Raw genomic sequence first — 18,605 nt, 5'->3', positions numbered from 1 at the left:
TAATTAATTAAATGCTTATTTTATTAAAGACCAGGGCAGAGATGTGCTCACCTGTGCACAGCTCAGGGTCTGTATGGGCTATATAAAGTGCTGGCAGTGGCTCTATAAATAAAAAGAGATTTCTTTTGTGAATTTGGGCCAGTTTGTATAGAAGTATGGTTTTGAAGCTCATTAAGGCAGTGTTTAGGATGGACTATTGGAGCAAACCACTGATGAACCTTTCTACCAGGCTTCCTAAACTGAAACTGAAGAAAAATTTAACCTTCCACAATGATAATGACACAACGCACTTTAAAAAAAAAACAAATAGAATATCCCATTAAATGGGAACACATATCTGACACGATTTAACTTGGTTTCTTTTTTTTTAAATCACAAAAACCTGCAATATTAACAGGGATGTGTAGACTTTTTATATGCACTGTATTTGCCTCTAAATGTGGTCTAAATGAGTCTTTAAAAAGCATGGCTGCTGTGAAAGGATGGCTGATGTGTAAGGGTAATGATAAAAGCTATAAGCCATTAAAATGTTTCCCTGTAACAATACAGATTTTTTAAAACACACTGAGCACTTTTCTTTTCTGAAAAGTACATTTCTGACCAACAGTTGTTAGTGTTCTTTTATTCCTATAATTTCTCTATATAGTGGACATGCTTTTGGACCCTGGAAATAGATTCCACATGTCTCCAGAGACCCACCTGAGACAGCTGCTTGAAACACTGGACATGGTGACCTCCATGTGCGCCAGTAGAGGACGCACTAAACGTATGCGACTGCTGCGCAGGGAAATCAACAGTATCCGGGACAAGCTCAGCTGCCACCGGCGAACTTCACGACTGCTCAGTGGTAACATCAAAAAGGAAGACAAGCATAAGGAGGAAGGACGGAATGAAACAATTAATTATGCAACAGCCATTCCAGGTGCTCCCTACCATCTGTTATTACTTTATTATCCACTTGTATCTTTTAAACTTTTTAGCACATGGGGGTCACTTGATTTAAAAATTTGGTCATAAGAGAAAGTCTCCTCTATTGTTTCTAATCTCCTCTTTTGTTTCATTCTTGTATTTTACAAATAAATATTATGAAAATCACTCTAACTATGAAGAGAGATTTTGTTATTATTTTGAAATGTTACCGGGAGACGCAATCAAAAAGTGTTGCATGCTATTTTATTATTTTTCACTATACTGACAAGCTCTACTAGCATAGAATTTCAAACATAAAAATGGGCAAATTTGTCTGTCCACGTACCTCTGCTAGTTCCTTGCCAGTCTTTTCAGAACAGTGCTATGACATGACCTAATAGCAATGCATTTTTTTTGGTTCAGAGTCCAGAAAATCTACTAATCAAAAAACTCAAGAGTACACATGTCTCACCTCTTCTCCTTTTACCAGGGGACGCCCTACCAAATGCTCCAGTCTTCTGCCTGGAAACAGGAGGAAGGACCACCCATGGCCAGATTTATAAACGGCAAGGATGCAGAGGCAGAGGGAGAGGCAGAGGAAAGGTGAAACCTCCCAGTGAGGCTTCTGCCCATACAGAAGTAAAAGATGATACACTCCATCTGAAGGAACGACACACTCTGGCCATGTCCTCACAAGAGGAGACTGCTATCAGAGTTTCCTCTCTGGACAGTTCACCAATTTTGCCCAAGTTGGGTGTAGGCCGCCGCACATCCATACTATTCAAGAAAGCTAAAAATGGAGCCAAACTGACCAAAAGCATGCTGTTTTCACTCCAGAACAGAGTCACTGCTGACCAAACAAGTGAAAAACTGTCAGATCATAGATCTCAGCCAAGCCTCATTTGCACACCACCGACCCCAAAATTTCCTTCCAAAGAGAATGGTATGGAAATAAAGAATATTTTATTTAATCAGTAGTCATTGTTGGTCACCAGTAAGCTAGGGCTGCACGATTATGGCCAAAATGATAATCACGATTATTTTGATCAATCTTGAGATCACGATTATTTATCATGATTATTCGTTGATTTTAGGGACAACGCATTTTTATTGCACTTTCACATTTAAATAAACAGACCGCTGCTTTCACCTCCATGTTGTGCTACATTCCTGCTAATGTACAAATCTTTGCATAAAATTAGACACATCCTTAATGTGCATCATCTCGTAGAAGCAAAATATAAATAAAATTGTACCCAGAATATAGGATAAGTAAAAATAAAAATACCATCAACCAAATGAAAATATACATCAAATATAACGATACTCACCAAATGAAAACAGTTCAGGCGAATGCAGAGAAGTCAGTAACAGTGTTTACAGGAGGAGAGACGCAGACAGATCACCCAATAGAGCGGTGCAGGGACGATTCATTCTGTACCGGAACCCGGAAGTTATCATCACGCCGGTTCCCTCCAGAATCTCCAGAAGTAAACAGCTAACTGTACTGTATACGGCTTTACTCTGTGGATGAATCTTCATCCACGTTTTTTGCGGGGAATTGTGAGAACCAGTTTTAGGCCTCTACGGTAACAATTTCTTTTAGGAGCACAGTCAAAAATTTTGGAGCACGGTTGAAGTTTAGGGTTTATTTATGTATGTATTTATTTATTTATTTCAGAGATGGTAACATTAATGTGCCACAATATAATACATAAGTAGGCATGAGAAAACTTCAGCTTGTCAATTATGACAGAATTTAGGAACATAGTGTTAGACATTTTCCACTGTCATGGTTCTGGGCTGGAGTCAGTTCTCGACCCGCTCTGTGTGTATTGTGTATATATCTGAATAATCTCATATAGGATGTGATTGGGTGAGTTCATTTACCCGTCAGATGCAAAGCGCTTTAGTTTAATGGTGTTTATTAGGGACACACCGATCAGGATTTTTACGACCGAAACCGATCCACATACCAATCTTTTTTTGTTTAATCTTTAATCAGGAGGTCATAAACAGTTAAATGTAAGCTCTCTGCTCATGGTCACTGATTGAATTAAAATAATAGCAATGAGAAATACTGTTGGTTAATTGACAAATAAACAGCATAAAATATTTATTTTAAAATATTTTAAACAGTAAAGAGTCCTAATTAAAAGTAGATTAACACAAAAATGATCCATATTAGCAAAAAGGCTAATAGCTTTCTAAGGAAATCGTGAACTAAGCTTAATGTCGAATTGATATTAAATGAAACCCATAGTAATTAAGCATTATTTCATTTTCATTTTATTTATATTTTATTACGTTATTATAATATCTATTTTTTATATTAAATGATTTATTTATAACTAAGCACATTTTCTGTCTTTACATTTTATTAGTTTTATTTTTGTTTGTTTATCAGTTGTTCCTTTTAGATCGGTTCCCCAGTACAGTGTTGCCATGTCTGCTGATAATATTGTGTTTTTGGGGGATTAAATCAGAATATGGAAACTGGAGTTGACTTTTCTACTGATATCTGGCAACCCTGAGTTTAAATGAAGTGAATGTGATGTCTATTCGAGTTAGTGAAGAGAGTGAAGGGAGAGCGGCAGTGTACTGTCTGTTTACAGACTGAACAGTTGCTACTCTTGATTATGATTGGTGAGGAATTATTTAATAAAGAAGTCTGAATTTAAACCCACCTTGTAGCGTTAACATTATTATTAATTTCATCTGACCGACGCCGCTGTGTCTACACAAGCAGGTGAAAGTTCAGGTCATTTTGCGTGATCAATAAAAGATTGCGGTTGTGAGATCGGGAAGTTGAGAGAAGCAGATGATGTACAGAGTTACTCTTCATCATAATGGCTTCTCTGCAGTAGTTAGAAACTTGTTCGGTTGTCTGAGGAGATGAAAAGCAGTGTGAAAGTAACTGTTGCTCGGTGTAGATGCATTTAGGACTTCCTGTAATTTTTATTCCGATTGTATTATACAACTCCGAACAGGTCACTCGCACCGGTGCGAATAAATATCTATTCACAGTCGCACAAAATACTTTTCAGTCGCAAATGAGACTGAAATGGTCACACTGTAGAGCCCTGAGTTTATCTGCAAAGTTTTTTCCTGTTCGGCGTGATGATGTTTAATGTCCCTGACAACCTCTGTAGTGACATTTAGCATTGTGCTAGTGTCATGATTTCCCCTCGCGCAAACGCTGGAGCACGAAGCAAAGATGGCAGCTCAAGGGCTAAAATGCTAACTCGTTTCCTGGTTTTGTCATACAAAATGATGTCATCTCTGCGCTGCTATATAGTGATTGGCTGTAAGTTTAGGAAGCGCTTTATTTGATATGCAGCGGAGTTTTCTGTGGGCAGTCAAAATCGTAATCGCAGTCGATATTTGATTAATTGTGCAGCCCTACAGTAAACATTGTCCAGTGTAGAGCAGTGAACTTAGGGAGTTTTCTTTTTCTACTTCTTTTTTGAGGCAATAAATTTATGGCATTTAAAGGGAAACAGGAAGTGTCTCATATTTTCTGAATGCATTGAGTGATTGAGATGAAGCTTGTGCTGTATATTTGATCACGTGGGCTGATCACAAGGATGTGGCAATTGTGAGTCATAGTCATAGCCTCACCAACTAGCAGCAGGAAGTGTGACTTACAACAAACTTTGCAATAATCCTCTTATATTTACCCGAATCACCTCAAACCTGGTTAGAATAATATCAAGACAAGGCTGATGTAAAATTGTGAAATAATTTTTGATATATTAAATAGTGTTGCCATGGTAATGCATCAAACATTAATACACTTTTCAGGTGCTTTGAGGATCTTAGCATTCTTAAAATTTCATGAAAATCTGCAAACATGTCAGAGTTGTTGCCTGTAAGGTGTAGGCAAAAGTTAAGACAGGGACGTGGAGGGGGGCTCTGTAGCGCCCCTTTTGACTAAAGTGGTGGATTTAGTTTTACCAACAGTCACCAAACTTGATATATGTATCTGTGTGTGTATATTTTATTAGTTCTCATTAAGCCAGACAACTTTCAAAATGACAGTCATTAGCTCCCCCAACAGGAAATAGGTCATTTTGAATTTAATGTGGACTTCTTGAAAATTGAAGGCTCTGAATTTTTAAATACTACACCAAGGGGATTCATTTGATTCTCACCAAATGTGGTCAACATTATGCCAAGACATTGAAGCTGCTAAACTGTGGATGAATTTTTGATATCTCGCACAGTGTGGCAATGTCAAGGGATTAAATTAATGACAAAAAAGGGAAACTGGATGTGCCTCATATCTTCTAAGTCTGATTTAGATCAAATTGGTGTTGTATGTTTGGTCATGGGGGCTGATCGTATGGATGTAGCTCTTGTCGGTCACAGTCATAGCACCACCAGCTGGCAGCAGGAATTGTGGCACATACAACAGACTTTGCAAAAGTCCTCATATTTACCTGCTTAGATGCAGATATAATAACACATACTCTTTTCTTAATTGTTACACTGTAATTCAAATCAAATCAAGAACTAGAAGAAAGGCACATAAACAGAGCTTTGTTGCACCCCATTAAATGCATGTGCCAACTACACATTATTCCACTACAATTGAAGAATGGCTATTAAAGATAACAACATGTATTTCTTATCATCTTCATGCATTATACCACCAAATATAAGCTGTATGTTTGGACATGGGAGCTGTTGTAAAGCCTTAGACCTCGGCTTAACCTAACACATCGGTGCAAAACAAGTTAATCTACAGCACTCGCTTCATTATGCATTGTTTTCATACGGTCACCGGGTGGCAATGGCACAGTAGTGCTTGGGCCTGTCATCACTGCTTGCAGCTATATTATATTTCCATATGGGAGTCTATGGCAGATAGATGGACAAGCACAGTTGCCTCCACAGCCTCTGAAGTGCTCAATAGCACTATCAATAGGGCAAATTTGGACCTATGTTTATAATAATAACTGCAATGCAATGTTGTAGAAATGCAGATCCATGTTCCTCTGATTCTTTTGTCATATTTACACACCGATCAGCCATAACATTAAAAACCACTTGCCTAATATTACTTAAGTCCCCCTTGTGCTGTCAAAACTGCTCTGACCCATTGAGGCATGAACTCCAGCACAAATTCAGAGGTCTTGTGTTGGCACCACAGCGTTAGCAGCAGATGCTTAAAGTCCTGTGAGTTGCGAGGTGGGACCTCCATAGATTGGACTTGTTTGTCCAGCACATCCCACTCGATTGGATTGTGATCTGGGGAATTTGGAGGCCAAGTCAACACCTTGAATACTTTGACATGTTTCTCAAACAATACCTGAGCATTTTTTGCAGTCTGGCAGGGCACATTATCCTGCTGAAAGAGACCACTGCCATTAGGGAATACCGTTGCCATGAAGGGGTATTCTTGGTCTGCAACACTGTTTAAGTAAGTGGTACGCATCAAAGTAACATATACATGAATGCCAGGACCCAAGGTTTCCCAGCAAAACATTGCCCAGAGCATCGCACTGCCTCTTTCGACTTGCCTTCTTCCCATAGTGCATCCTGGTGCCATCTCTTCCCCAAGATAGGTAAGCACCCAACCTTCCATGTGATGTAAAAGAAAACATGATTCCTCAAACCACTCTTGGTAGGTACTAACCACTGCATACCAGGAACATCCCACAATACCTGCCTCTGACCCAGTCGTCTAGCCATCACAATTTGGCCCTTGTCAAAACCGCTCAGATCCTTACGTTTGACCATTTTTCCAACACATCAACTTTGAGAACTGACTGTTCACTTGCTGCCTAATATATCCCAGCCCTTGCCAGTGGTATATATTACAGGTGCCAGTTTAATGAGATAATCATTGATATTCAGTTCACCTGTCTGTGGTTTTAATGTTATGGCTGATTTGTGTGTGTGTGTGTGTGTGTGTGTGTGTACAGTGGGGGAAATAAGTATTGAATGCATCACCATTTTTTTTCAGTAAATATATTTCCAATGAGGTTATTCACATGACATTTTCACCAGACTTTACTCAAGTATCAAGTATTAACTCAGTAAAGCCACACATATAAAGAAATCCAAACATTAAAGTCCATAAATTAAGTTTTGCGTAATTCTTGTGTAAGTCTTTGTTTGTAATGACGCTTCAAGACACTTCCTGTATGAAGAAATTAATGGTCGCAGTATTCAGGTGTGATTTTGGTCCGTTAATCTAAACATATTGTCTTTAAATCTTGTTCAGTTGGATTCGAGTCAGGTGATTGACTGGGCCATTCTAACACCTTGATTTATTTTCTCTGAAACCAATTGAGAGTTTCCTTTGCTGTATGCTTTGGATCGTTGTCCTGCTGGAAGCTCCACCCATGTCTCATCTTCATCATCCTGGTGGATGGCAGCAGATTCTTCTCAAGAATCTCCCGGTAAAGGGCTCCATTCATCGTTCCTTCAATTATATGAAGTCTGCCAGTACCATGTGATGAAAAACAGCCCCACACCATGATGCTTCACCTCCACACTTCACTGTTGGTGTAGTGTTTTTAGGGAGATGTGCAGTGATATTTCTTCTCCAAACATGGTGTGTAGTATCACAGCCGAAAAGTTCAATTGTGCTCTCGTCTGACCAGACTACACTCTCCCAGTATCTCATAGGCTTGTCCAGATGAGTCGTAGCAAACTTTAAACGAGCTTCAACATGCCTTTTCTTTAGTAATGGAGTCTTGCGGGTGAGCGTGAGCAGTGGAGTGCACTGCCTATTGTTTTCTCTGTGACGATGGTACCTGCTGCCTCCAAGTGTTTCTGGAGCTCTTTCCGAGTGGTCCTTGGCTCTTGGGCTACTCTTCTGACTATTCTTCTGACTCTCTGGTCAGAAAGCTTGTGAGGAGCTCCTGGGTGTGGCCGGTTGATGACGGAGTGATGTTGCGTCCACTTGTGGATAACAATCCCAATGGTGCTTACTGGAGGATTTTGAAATAAATCTCCATCTGATTCCATCAACATGTTTCATAACAATAACTTTGTGAAGGTCTTGGGAGAGCTCTTTGCTTTTACCCATCATGAGATGTTTCTTGTGTGACACCTTGGTAATGAAAAGCCTTTTTATAGACCATCAATTTACTAACGCAGCTGATATTCATTTGCACAGATAGGAGGTATAATTACTTACGGATTTCAGCTGGTTCCTTACCTTGCCTTGGAGAACTGCTTTTTCTTAGCGTGTTCAATATGTTTTTCCTGTGTCATTCCACTTTATTACACATAACTTTATTTAGGGACTTTAATGTTGTGAATTCTTTATATGTGTGGATTTCTTGAGTTAATACTGATGTCTGGTGAAAATTTCATGTGAATATCCTCATTGGAAATATATTTACTGAAAAAATGTTCAATACTTATTTCCCCCCACTGTCTCTGTGTGTGTGTGTGTGTGTGTGTGTGTGTGTGTGTGTGTGTGTGTGTGTACGCCCTTGGCCTCAGAAGCTAGTATTGCCCCTTTAGCAGAAATAACTTCTTGTAGGCTTTTTGCATAATTGTCCATGCAAAATTCTTTCAGTTGCAAGATGTTTGAGGGTTTTTTTGCATGTACTGCCTGTTTCAAATCCCCCCACATTTAAATGGGATTCAAATCCAGGCTTTGACTAGGCATTCCATAACCCTCCAGTTATTCTTTTTGAGCCATTCCTTGGTGGATTTGTTAGTGTGCTTAAGATCATTGTCCGGTTGAAAGGTCCACTTTTGGTTCACATTATCATCAAAACATCCCAGGTCACCACAACACTCTATACCTGTGAGCCCGTTAGATCTGCTCCTTTATCTAAGAAAAAAATATATTTAGCTTGACTAAACAAATATGTAAGAGAAAGCTCTTCCCCCTGCTGTAGCCTTCACTATTCAAGGTACCAACAAATTGACTGCACCTTTTGATCAAAGTAGGCTTGGCGGATTGTAAAAGACCAAAAGTTCACCCGGGTACTGTGGTGTGAGACCATGTAGTGTTTATAGGTTAATAATAGTATTTTATAATCAATGTGAAATTTCACTGGGAGCCAGTGCAGTGTGGATAAGATCGGGGTGATGTGGTCGTATCTTCTAGTTCTAGTTAGGACTCTTGCAGCTGCATTCTGGACTAACTGGAGTTTGTTTATATTCCTACTGGAACATCCAGACAGTAAGGCATTACAGTAATCTAGTCTAGAGGTGACGAATGCATGAACTAGTATTTCCGCATCATGTAGTGACAATATGTTTCTTATCTTAGAAATATTTCTGAGATGAAAGAATACTTCATCAAGAATACTAATATCCTAGTAATATTATCTACATGAGCATCAAATGATAGGCTGGAGTCAGTAATCACTCCAAGGTCTTTTACTGCTGTACATGAAGAAACAGAAAGACCATCCAGAGTTACTAAGTGATCAGAAAGCTTACTTCTAGCTACACGTGGTCCTAGTACAAGTACTTCTGTCTTATCAGAATTAAGCAATAGGAAGTTAAATCTGACCCCAACTTCCTAACAAGCTGGGATATGAGAAGAAAAGAATTTCACTGTGCTGTAATGTGTGTGACAATTAAAGGATTCTTCTTAATAAGCATCCAATGTCTAATGTCCTTTGCACAATCCTCAACTTTATTAAGCTGCTGTCTGTCCTCTGGCTTTGCTAAAACATACAACTGTGTGTCTTCAGCATAACAGTGGAAGTTAATGCCATGTTTAAGAATAATTTGACCCAGAGGTAGCATATTTAAAGAAAAAAGTAGTGGGCCTAAAACAGAAACTTGCGGAACACCAAACTTACCTCAGTATGCATAGAGAAGTCACCATTTACATCTACGAACTGATGACAATCAGACAAATAAGACCTGAGCCAGGAGAGGGCTGTTCCCTTAATGCCAACAACATTTTCTAGTTGACCAAGGAGAATAATATGATCTATAGTATCAAAAGCTGCACTAAGATCAAGCAACGAGACACAACCCTGATCAGAGGTCAGAAGTAGGTCATTTACTACTTTAACTAACGCTGTCTCTGTGCTATGATGAGGCCTAAATCCTGACTGATTTATTTCATGAATGTTATTCCTATGTAAGTACGAGATCTTGTATTTTCTAAGACCTTGGAGATAAAGGGGGAGATTTGATAATGTCCTACAGCTGGACAATTGGTTTAATAACTGCTAGTTTAAATGAATTAAGTACATAGTCAGTGTGAAGGGAAAACTTGATTATTTTTTGAAGGGGTATGATTAATTTTGGAATAATCTGTTTGAGGAAATATGTCGGTATGGAATCTAATATAAAAAGTTGATTATTTTGATGAAGAAATTAATGAAATTGGTTCAGTCTCTTGAAGGGGAGTAAAACAGTCTAGTTGCTGATTTGATATTGTTGTATTGTTATCTACAGGATTAGTTATAATACTGTCAGGTTTTAAATTAATAGCCTGAATTTTTTGTCTAATACTTTCAATTTTGCCAATGAAAAAAAATCATGAAATTATCACTACTTTATAATGATTGTGTGCATGTTTCTGTGGCGGTTTTATTCCTAGTTAATTTTGCTACAGTATTAAATAAGAATCTAAGATTATTTTTGTTATCTTCAATTAAGGTGGAGCGATAGACTGATCTAGCATCACTAAGAGATGTTCTGTTGTTCAGGAGGCTCTCCTTCCATGCTGTTTGAAATACTACCAATTTGGTTTGATGCCATTTATGTTCTAATTGTTGAGTGATCTGTTTGAGATGTGTATGTTATCGGTTTACCAGGGTGCTTGCTTTTTCTCTTTAATTATTTTTCTTTTAAGTGGACCTAACTTATGTAGCGTGTAGCAGAATGTTGATTCTAAGCGTTCAGTAGCCTGACCAAGTTCATTGGGATCAGACAGTGATCAAATCATAGTTGATATCTCTGGGAGGTCAATGATAAAATTTTTGAAGCTGCATACCATAACATTTCCACCGCCATGCTTCACAGTTGGTATGAGGTGCTTCTCCTGAAAAGCTGTCTTTGGTCTGCACCAAACATGTCTGCTGTAACTGTAGCCAAACAACTCTATCTTTGATTCATCTGCTCAGAGCACATTATTCCAAAAGGCCTGGTCTTTGCCTGTATGCTCATTGGCAAACTGTAATCTTACAAAGGTTCTTTTTTGGCATGCCTCCCATTTGTGCAATCTCTTTGTGATCATAGAAGCATGCATTTGACACCAACAGTTGACTTACTAGCAGATCCTTGGATGAAATTTTGGAGTTGTTGGACACGGTCTCCTCTTGGGCTGAATTTGCTGGGATGGCCAGTCCTGGACAAATTAGCAGTCATTTGAAATATGTACCATTTATATTCTTTACAGTAGAATGATGTATTTTAAATAATTTGGAGATCTTTTTAAATCTCTGGTCAGACTCACAGGCATCCAGAACCTCTTTTCTGAAGGCCTTACAGAACTCTAGATCTTGGCATGATGACACCACACACCTCAGTAGCAAAGGGAAAACCAGACACTAGATATGAGAGGGGTATAAATAAGACCAGTTCCACCTGCACTCCCTAAGCAGGTTCTGATCACTGGCACCCGATCCTGACCACCTGATTCAAATTATATGGATTTGAAGGTATGGTAAATATAGTGGTGTACTTACTTTTTCCATGTGACTGATCTGTTTTTTGTTTATTTAAATGGTAAAAATTAATACAAACAATCTTTGATTTGGGAGGGCTACTAAACACAGGAAGTGATATTTCAGCAATGGCTTAATGTTTTGGCTTCAAATTTACTACATCTCAATGGGAACACATGCTGATTGCCCCTATGTCCCAATGTCTTTCTCCATTACTATTCCAGGCTTGACAAATGGTCTTAAAAAACAGAAGAATAGAACCCCAGAGTCAGAGAGTTGCTCTACTGCTCATCAAAACACTAGGTAAGGAAGGACACTTACAGTTCATGTACAGGCAGGATATAGTGAATGTACTTACCCTTTTTTTATTACCATTTCCACGAATAGTTCACCTCCCAAATTCAGTCAAGGCGACCCATCTTTAAACAAGGTTCCAGTTGGGGAGGGAGAGAACACAAAGGCTGATTCAGGTAGATACAAATATGAAGTAAGTAAACTTTAAAGATGTGTTTTCACACATTTGGAATACTGATCATTTCTAATCTGATGTCTAATGATTCTCAAAAAGAGACCAATCTGGAGCCTCTCAGCTTGGTTTGGGCTAAATGCAGGGGCTACCCCTCATATCCTGCTATGGTATGTTTTTCTTTAAACCAGTCATTCTTTTATTGAGTTAGTGAAATCACTCAATCATTCTAATCATGCTGGTTTTCTGCAGATGGTAGATCCTGACCTGCCCAAAGAACGAATTCTTCCTAATGGCATCGTAGTCCCAGTACCACCGCAGGAAGTGCTGAAATTGGGTGAGCGCAGACGGATGGAAACAGAGGACAAGCTATTCCTTGTGCTGTTCTTTGACACGAAAAGAACTTGGTAAGCAACCCAAGGCCCAAGCTATGATCATGTTGAAAATGAAAATGTTAATATGATCAGATTTAAAAGTGACATACAAATCAGGATTTATAAAACCAGAAGTGGGTGTGAAAATGTTCCTATATTTGCAGACTGAGAAGTATGTGTACAAATATTTTTGTGCTCATGTTGTGGTAAGCTAGTTCATGGTAACTTTAATTTGTCATGAGCAAAAGTGACTGAATGAATTCATGAAACTCCCAAGAAATGTTGGCAAGGTCTTCTAACAAACACTTGACACTTAACCAGATATTTCTCTCTCTCTCTCTTTTATATTTATATCTACACACACACACACACACACACACACACACACACACACAGTGCTATGGAAAAAGTATTTGCCCCATCCTGCTTTCTTCTCTTTTTCTGTATCTCATACTAAATTGTTTCAGAAATGAAAACATAGGCAACCTGAGTAAACACAAAATACAGTTTTTAAGTGATAATGTTATTTATTGAAGCAAAAACGTTACCCAATACCAACTGGGCCTGTCTGAAAATGTATTTGCCCCCGTAGTTACTAATTCCCAAAATGTATGAAACTACGTTCATAATGGGTTTCAGCTGGACTGGATGCAATCAGGCCTGATTACTGCAAACCCTGTTCAATCAAATCATCACTTAAATAGAACTTTTTCAACAGCATTTAGTTGGTTAAAAGGTCTTGCCTAGTAACACACTATACCAAAGAAATTCCAGAAGTGATGAGGAAGAAGGTGATTGAAATACATCAGTCTGGGAAGGGTTACAAAGCTATTTCAAATGCTCTGAGACACCAAAGAACCACAGTGAGAGCCTTTATCTCCAACTGGAAAAACTCGACACAGTAGTAAACCTTCCCAGAACTGGCTGACATTCCAAAATTCCTCCAAGAGCAGAGCAATTACTGATCCAGCAAGTTACAAAAGAGCCAAGGACAACATCAAGAAACTACAGGCCTTTCTTGCATGCGTAAAGGTCACTGTTCATGACTCCACTATCAGAGTCTGAACTGGAGGCCATTGCTCATGAGGAATGGGCTAAGATTCCTCAGGAACGCTGCCAGAAGCTCTGCATTTCATTTGCAGCAGGTCATAACAGCAAACGGTGCTCTAATAAGTACTAAAGATGCTCGCCATGGAGTGGTTGAATAATTTTGAAACTGGAGAAATCATTATGAGTTGCATTTTCAGTTGAATTTGGGGAAACCACTTGAAGCATTCGTTGTGTTGAACTATTTCAATTGTTTTGTTTGATTTGATCATTGCAATCAGCTGAAAGTCTGTAAATTTTGACAATAAATCTGATTTGCAATGGGGGTTAAATCATTTTGATTGCAACTGTATATAATGTTCTTTTTTCTCTGGTGTTGTTGACTAATAACTCAACCTGCTTTGTGATTAATAAACGTTCTACTGACAAGGAATTAGGAACATGTTTTTCATGCATATGGACTTTTAATAAGTCATTAGTGGGAACTTTTAGGAAACAATCTTAAGTCCATGTAACACTCATTAGTTCGGAGTGGAATAAGTGAACAGGAGACAGGCTTAGTATAGATCAGCTGTGCTCTTTAATCTTTTCCCTTTTTTCTGAGTGCTTTTTAGCACTATTGTAGCTTTTAATTTTACATCTCACACAGAGACAGACAGACACACACAAACACACACACACAGAGAGAGAGAGAGCGAACGAGAGTTTAGCTCAGCTCCTTCTGCTCGGCTTTTATGCCACTCAGTACACATCTGCACTCTCGTCTCCTTTATCATCTTTCATTCTTCCAGCGAAGTACAAAACACTTGCTCATTTATCACCCACAGGTGTGCACTTGTTCCTTAGCATGCATTCACCCAACTCCGCCATTCATTCACAAACAGGCGCTCGACCACGCCCCCACAGTACACATTTAGGATTCCTTTATGAATGTCCTTATAAATGAAGCCCCACGTTGAGTGAGAAGTGTTTTCACGCTAAAGATGACTGAATAAACACCAATAGGCACCAGTTAGTAAATGGATTGCATATGATTGCTGTGGAGTCTCATTTATACTGGTTCAGTATACTTCAGTTCACTGGTGGTTTGTCAATTATTTTATTGAACATTTTAAACTGCTAACCATTGAAAGTTTGATTTTATTTCATTTGTATGGTTCTAAGTGGTTTTCCCTCTATTACCCAATAGGCAATGGCTACCAATGGGCAAACTCCATCCAATGGGGATTGATGACACTGTGGATAAACTTCACCTGATGGAAGGCAAGAAACCAACTGTACGGAAGTCTGTACACATGGCATATGAGCGTGCAATGAAGCACCTCAGCAATGTGCATGAAAAGAGGAACTTCAGCCCCCCCTCTTACATTTAAAGCACTATACTGTGATATAGAACTCAAACTTGTCATGTTGTGGTTGAAAGCGAAACCTTAGAAATGTTCATAGATATATTTTGTGTGTCAGCATGATAATTTATATGCTGTGAATAGAAGTCAGGTGTGTTTTTCTCTTGCAGAGGTCCAAGACCTTTCTGGTACTTAGATGGGCCCTGTTTTGAGCCATGTGACCACTATCAAGAAAATTAATAAATGTACTGACCCATCTCTAAAAAGTAGAACTAAAATGACATACTGGCAATGCCTGTCATTGGTTATGTTTAGGCCTACATGCTGCCTAATAATCTGTTAACAATCTGACTAATGGCTCAATTCGAATAAGAAACATTCATGTGTACAATTCCTTGCAAATAGAGTAAACTGATTCAGGCCAGTGTCTGTGTTTGAGTCACACTTCCTGGTGGAATAAATACGTCCTATGGAAAAAACAGTTCTTGTTACACATTGTAAGTCTGAGATGTGAATGTGATGGTGTGATAGCTATTAAACTTGAGGCAGATGTGGACGTGGATTACCTCAGTAAAGTTCAGCATTTAATATTAGCCAGGAATTCAGAAAGGATGCAGAATGTACATATTATTAAAAAAAAGAAGGGGTGAAAGCCAAAAATAGCCCTAATACTGGTAACATAAGATGATTAAATGTGTAATCTACAGTATATCTGTTATACCAATAGATGATGTGCACATTCTTGTTCTTGACTTTCCTGTGGTCACATATTAATTTCCTTGCTGTCCATTAAATAATCACACTTATTATTATGATTGTTTTTGCTGAGACAGAAGAAATATAAAAACCCATTAAAACAGTGTGATTCTTCTCAATCTTCATTCTATACATGTGCATAACTGTGATAGAATTACATGTAATGTACAGATAAATGAAGATTGTCTTCAGATATATTGTCTGTATATATATATATATATATATATATATATATATATATATATATATATATATATATATATATATATGTGTGTGTGTGTGTGTGTGTGTGTGTGTGTATATATATATATTATATATATATATTATATATATATACATATATATATAATTAGACACACACAATTTGTTATTAAAACATTCATAAATGCTATATGTCATACTAAATTGTTTCAGAATTAAAACAAAATCTAAGATAAAACAAAGGCAACCTGAGTAAACACAAAATACAATATTTAAACGATAATGTTATTTATTGAAACAATAAAGTTATCCAATACCAGTTGGGCCTGTATTAATATATATTTGCCCCCATAGTTACTAATTCCCCAAATCTATGAAACTGCCTTCATAATGGGGTTTCAGCTGAACTAGACACAAACCAGGCCTGAACACTTAAATAGAACTTTTTAAACAGCATGAAGTTGATTATCTTCCCAGTAACACACTATGTCAAAATTTAAAGAAATTCCAGAAATGATGAAGAAGAAGGTGATTGAAATACTTCAGTCTGGGAAGGAATACAAAGATATTTAAAATGCTCTGGGACTCTAAAGGACCACAGTGAGAGTCATTATCTCCAAATGGAAAAATTTGGCACAGTAGTAAACCTTCCCAGAAGTGGTCGACCTTCCAAAATTCCTCCAAGAGCAGAGCAACGACTCATCCAGGAAGTCACAAAAGAGCCAAGGACAACATCAAAGAACCTACAGGCCTCTCTTGCATCAGTAAAGGTCACTGTTCATGACTCCACTATCAGAAAGACACTGGGCAAAAACGGCTCCATGGAAGAGAGGCGAAGTGAAAACCACTGCTAACCCAGAAGAACATTAAGACTCGTCTGAATTTCACCAAAACACACCTTGAAGATCCTCAAAACTTTTGGGAGAATGTTCTGTGGATTAATGAGTCAAAAGTGGAACTGTTTGTAAGACAGGGGGTCCTGTTACATCTGGCTTAACTAAAGCACAGAATTCCACAAAAAGAACATCATAGCTATGGTCAAGCATGGTGGAGGAGGTGTGATGGTGTGGAGATGCTTTGCTGCTTCTGGGACTGGACAACTTGCAATAAGGAAAACATGAATTCTGCTGTATACTAGAAAATCCTAAAGGAGAATGTCTGGTCTTCAGCCTGTAAGCTGAAACTCAAGCACAACTGCAGATTATGCAGCAAGACGACGATCCAAAGCAGAGGAGTAAGTCCTAGTCCTAGAAGTAAGTGAAAGACTGATCTCCAGTTATTGCTGCTAAAGGTGGCACAACCAGATTTTTAGCTTAAGGGGGCAATTACTTTTTCAAATTGGTGATAGGTGTTGGATAACTTTTTATTTTTTGTTTCAATAATATATCTATCTTTTTTAAACCATACGTTTTTTTTTCCTTTCCAAAAAAGCCCTGATCTGTCGAGGCATGGACACCACAAGGCCTCTCAAGGTCTTGTATCTGTTTTGCAATGGACAAATTTGCAATGGACACAGATGAAAATATAATACAGATACAAGCCTGTAAAATCAACTCAATGTGCCAACTATGCCTGAAATTAATTTGTGAGAAGGGAAATAAATACACTGTTTGATATTTACTCAAAGTATTTTTCAAGAGAAAAACCACACAGCCCATGGATACTGAACAAAGAAAGTACAAGTTAATTGTGATACACGGTGTCTTTACTACATGGTTTTGAGCAAATACCTTATATAATTAAATATTAAATAAGTTGCAAATAAGAACAAAAGTTGATCATTTTATTTATTTTTAACAGTCAAATCGCTCTGTTTCGTGGCCCTGTGACCAAACAATGAAAAACATGTAAATATCACTGAACTAGTGTCTAATTGAGTAGCACCTTCTTCTGTTTTTCTACAGAACAGACCGTGTATTTCCAAAAGAGAAGACAAAGAAACACAAATATAACTGTTTTTACATATCAGTAATATGACGTGACAATGGAAAATTATACCATGACTTTTTATCACCACCACCACACGCCAGCAAAGTCTAAGACCAGATTTTGTAGTAAAAATGTCATTTTTACACCATTTTTATAATGCACAGCGTATTTTTAATCTAGCGTGTTTCTTGTTGTTTGGAAGAAAAACTGTCTGCTAATAAATCACTCAAATTGCTTTAATAATAATTTTCTTCTGTCCTCCTTCAAGTTATTTTATTTGGATAGAAGGACAGAAACAAGCTGGTTAATGTACATGTGCAGTATACATGCTCTGAGCAACCTCATAATTTGGCTAAAACTTATTAAAAAATTTCTTTAAATCTGATTTTCATAGTATTTTGCCTACAAATCTAATATCAAATTCTTGCAGTGATGTCCAAAATAAGTATAATGGTCATGTTTGTTTGCATGTAGACTCATTCAGTCACATCATACCCATTTTAGTTAGACGAAATAAAAGCTTGCTCTGAAGAAATAAACTTTGTAAATTGTAAATAATGCCTTTAAGGGCGGGCATACGCAATGAGACGACACCACAGTCACATCCACCACTACAACGTCACCACCACTAAGCTTCTGACAACTCTTTCAATCTTTACTTTAAAAAGCACTACAGTTGGAGAATACTATAATTTGATAAACCTACAAGTTGCAAAGTTTGAGTTGGAATAGTTTGTAAGAGTGCGAGTGTAAACACAATGAGACTGTAGTAGATAAGTTTCCTGTTCGGCAAGATGATATTTAATGTCCAATGTCTTTCCTCTTCTGTGGTTTTGCTTGCCTCCTGATTGGTCATTTCAGGTAGATTGTTCAACCTCACACACACCACAGTAATTCAAGCTGAGAGCGCCCAAACTTTTTGACATGTTTGCTTGTGTGCAGCTCAGCTCTGCTTGTGATTCCGCTCACA

General features: G+C 38.0%; 1 protein-coding gene across 6 annotated transcripts in view; it reads left to right on the top strand.

Annotated features, from left to right (window-relative positions):
* The window catches only part of brpf3a (bromodomain and PHD finger containing, 3a), a 37,791-nt gene extending 22,397 nt beyond the window's left edge, over positions 1-15,394 (top strand). For 4 of the 6 annotated variants that reach the window (XM_017450915.3, XM_017450917.3, XM_017450916.3 and 1 more), the window contains 7 exons: positions 647-922; positions 1,400-1,852; positions 11,741-11,819; positions 11,904-11,986; positions 12,085-12,152; positions 12,235-12,389; positions 14,593-15,394. In XM_017450915.3, coding sequence (XP_017306404.1) covers positions 647-922; positions 1,400-1,852; positions 11,741-11,819; positions 11,904-11,986; positions 12,085-12,152; positions 12,235-12,389; positions 14,593-14,776 — 1,298 coding nt within the window. In that variant the 3' untranslated portion in view covers positions 14,777-15,394. Of the gene's footprint in view, positions 1-646; positions 923-1,399; positions 1,853-11,299; positions 11,404-11,740; positions 11,820-11,903; positions 12,004-12,084; positions 12,153-12,234; positions 12,390-14,592 lie in introns of those variants that run through there. The other 2 variants (XM_017450918.3, XM_017450919.3) reach the window with 2 other exon arrangements.
* Positions 15,395-18,605: the final 3,211 nt, after the last annotated feature.

This window comes from Ictalurus punctatus, chromosome 21, assembly GCF_001660625.3.
Source record: "Ictalurus punctatus breed USDA103 chromosome 21, Coco_2.0, whole genome shotgun sequence".
Classification (NCBI taxonomy): Eukaryota; Metazoa; Chordata; class Actinopteri; order Siluriformes; family Ictaluridae; genus Ictalurus; species Ictalurus punctatus.
The sequence above is the reverse complement of the archived record's forward strand: the minus strand, read 5'-3'. Positions and strand labels throughout refer to the sequence as shown.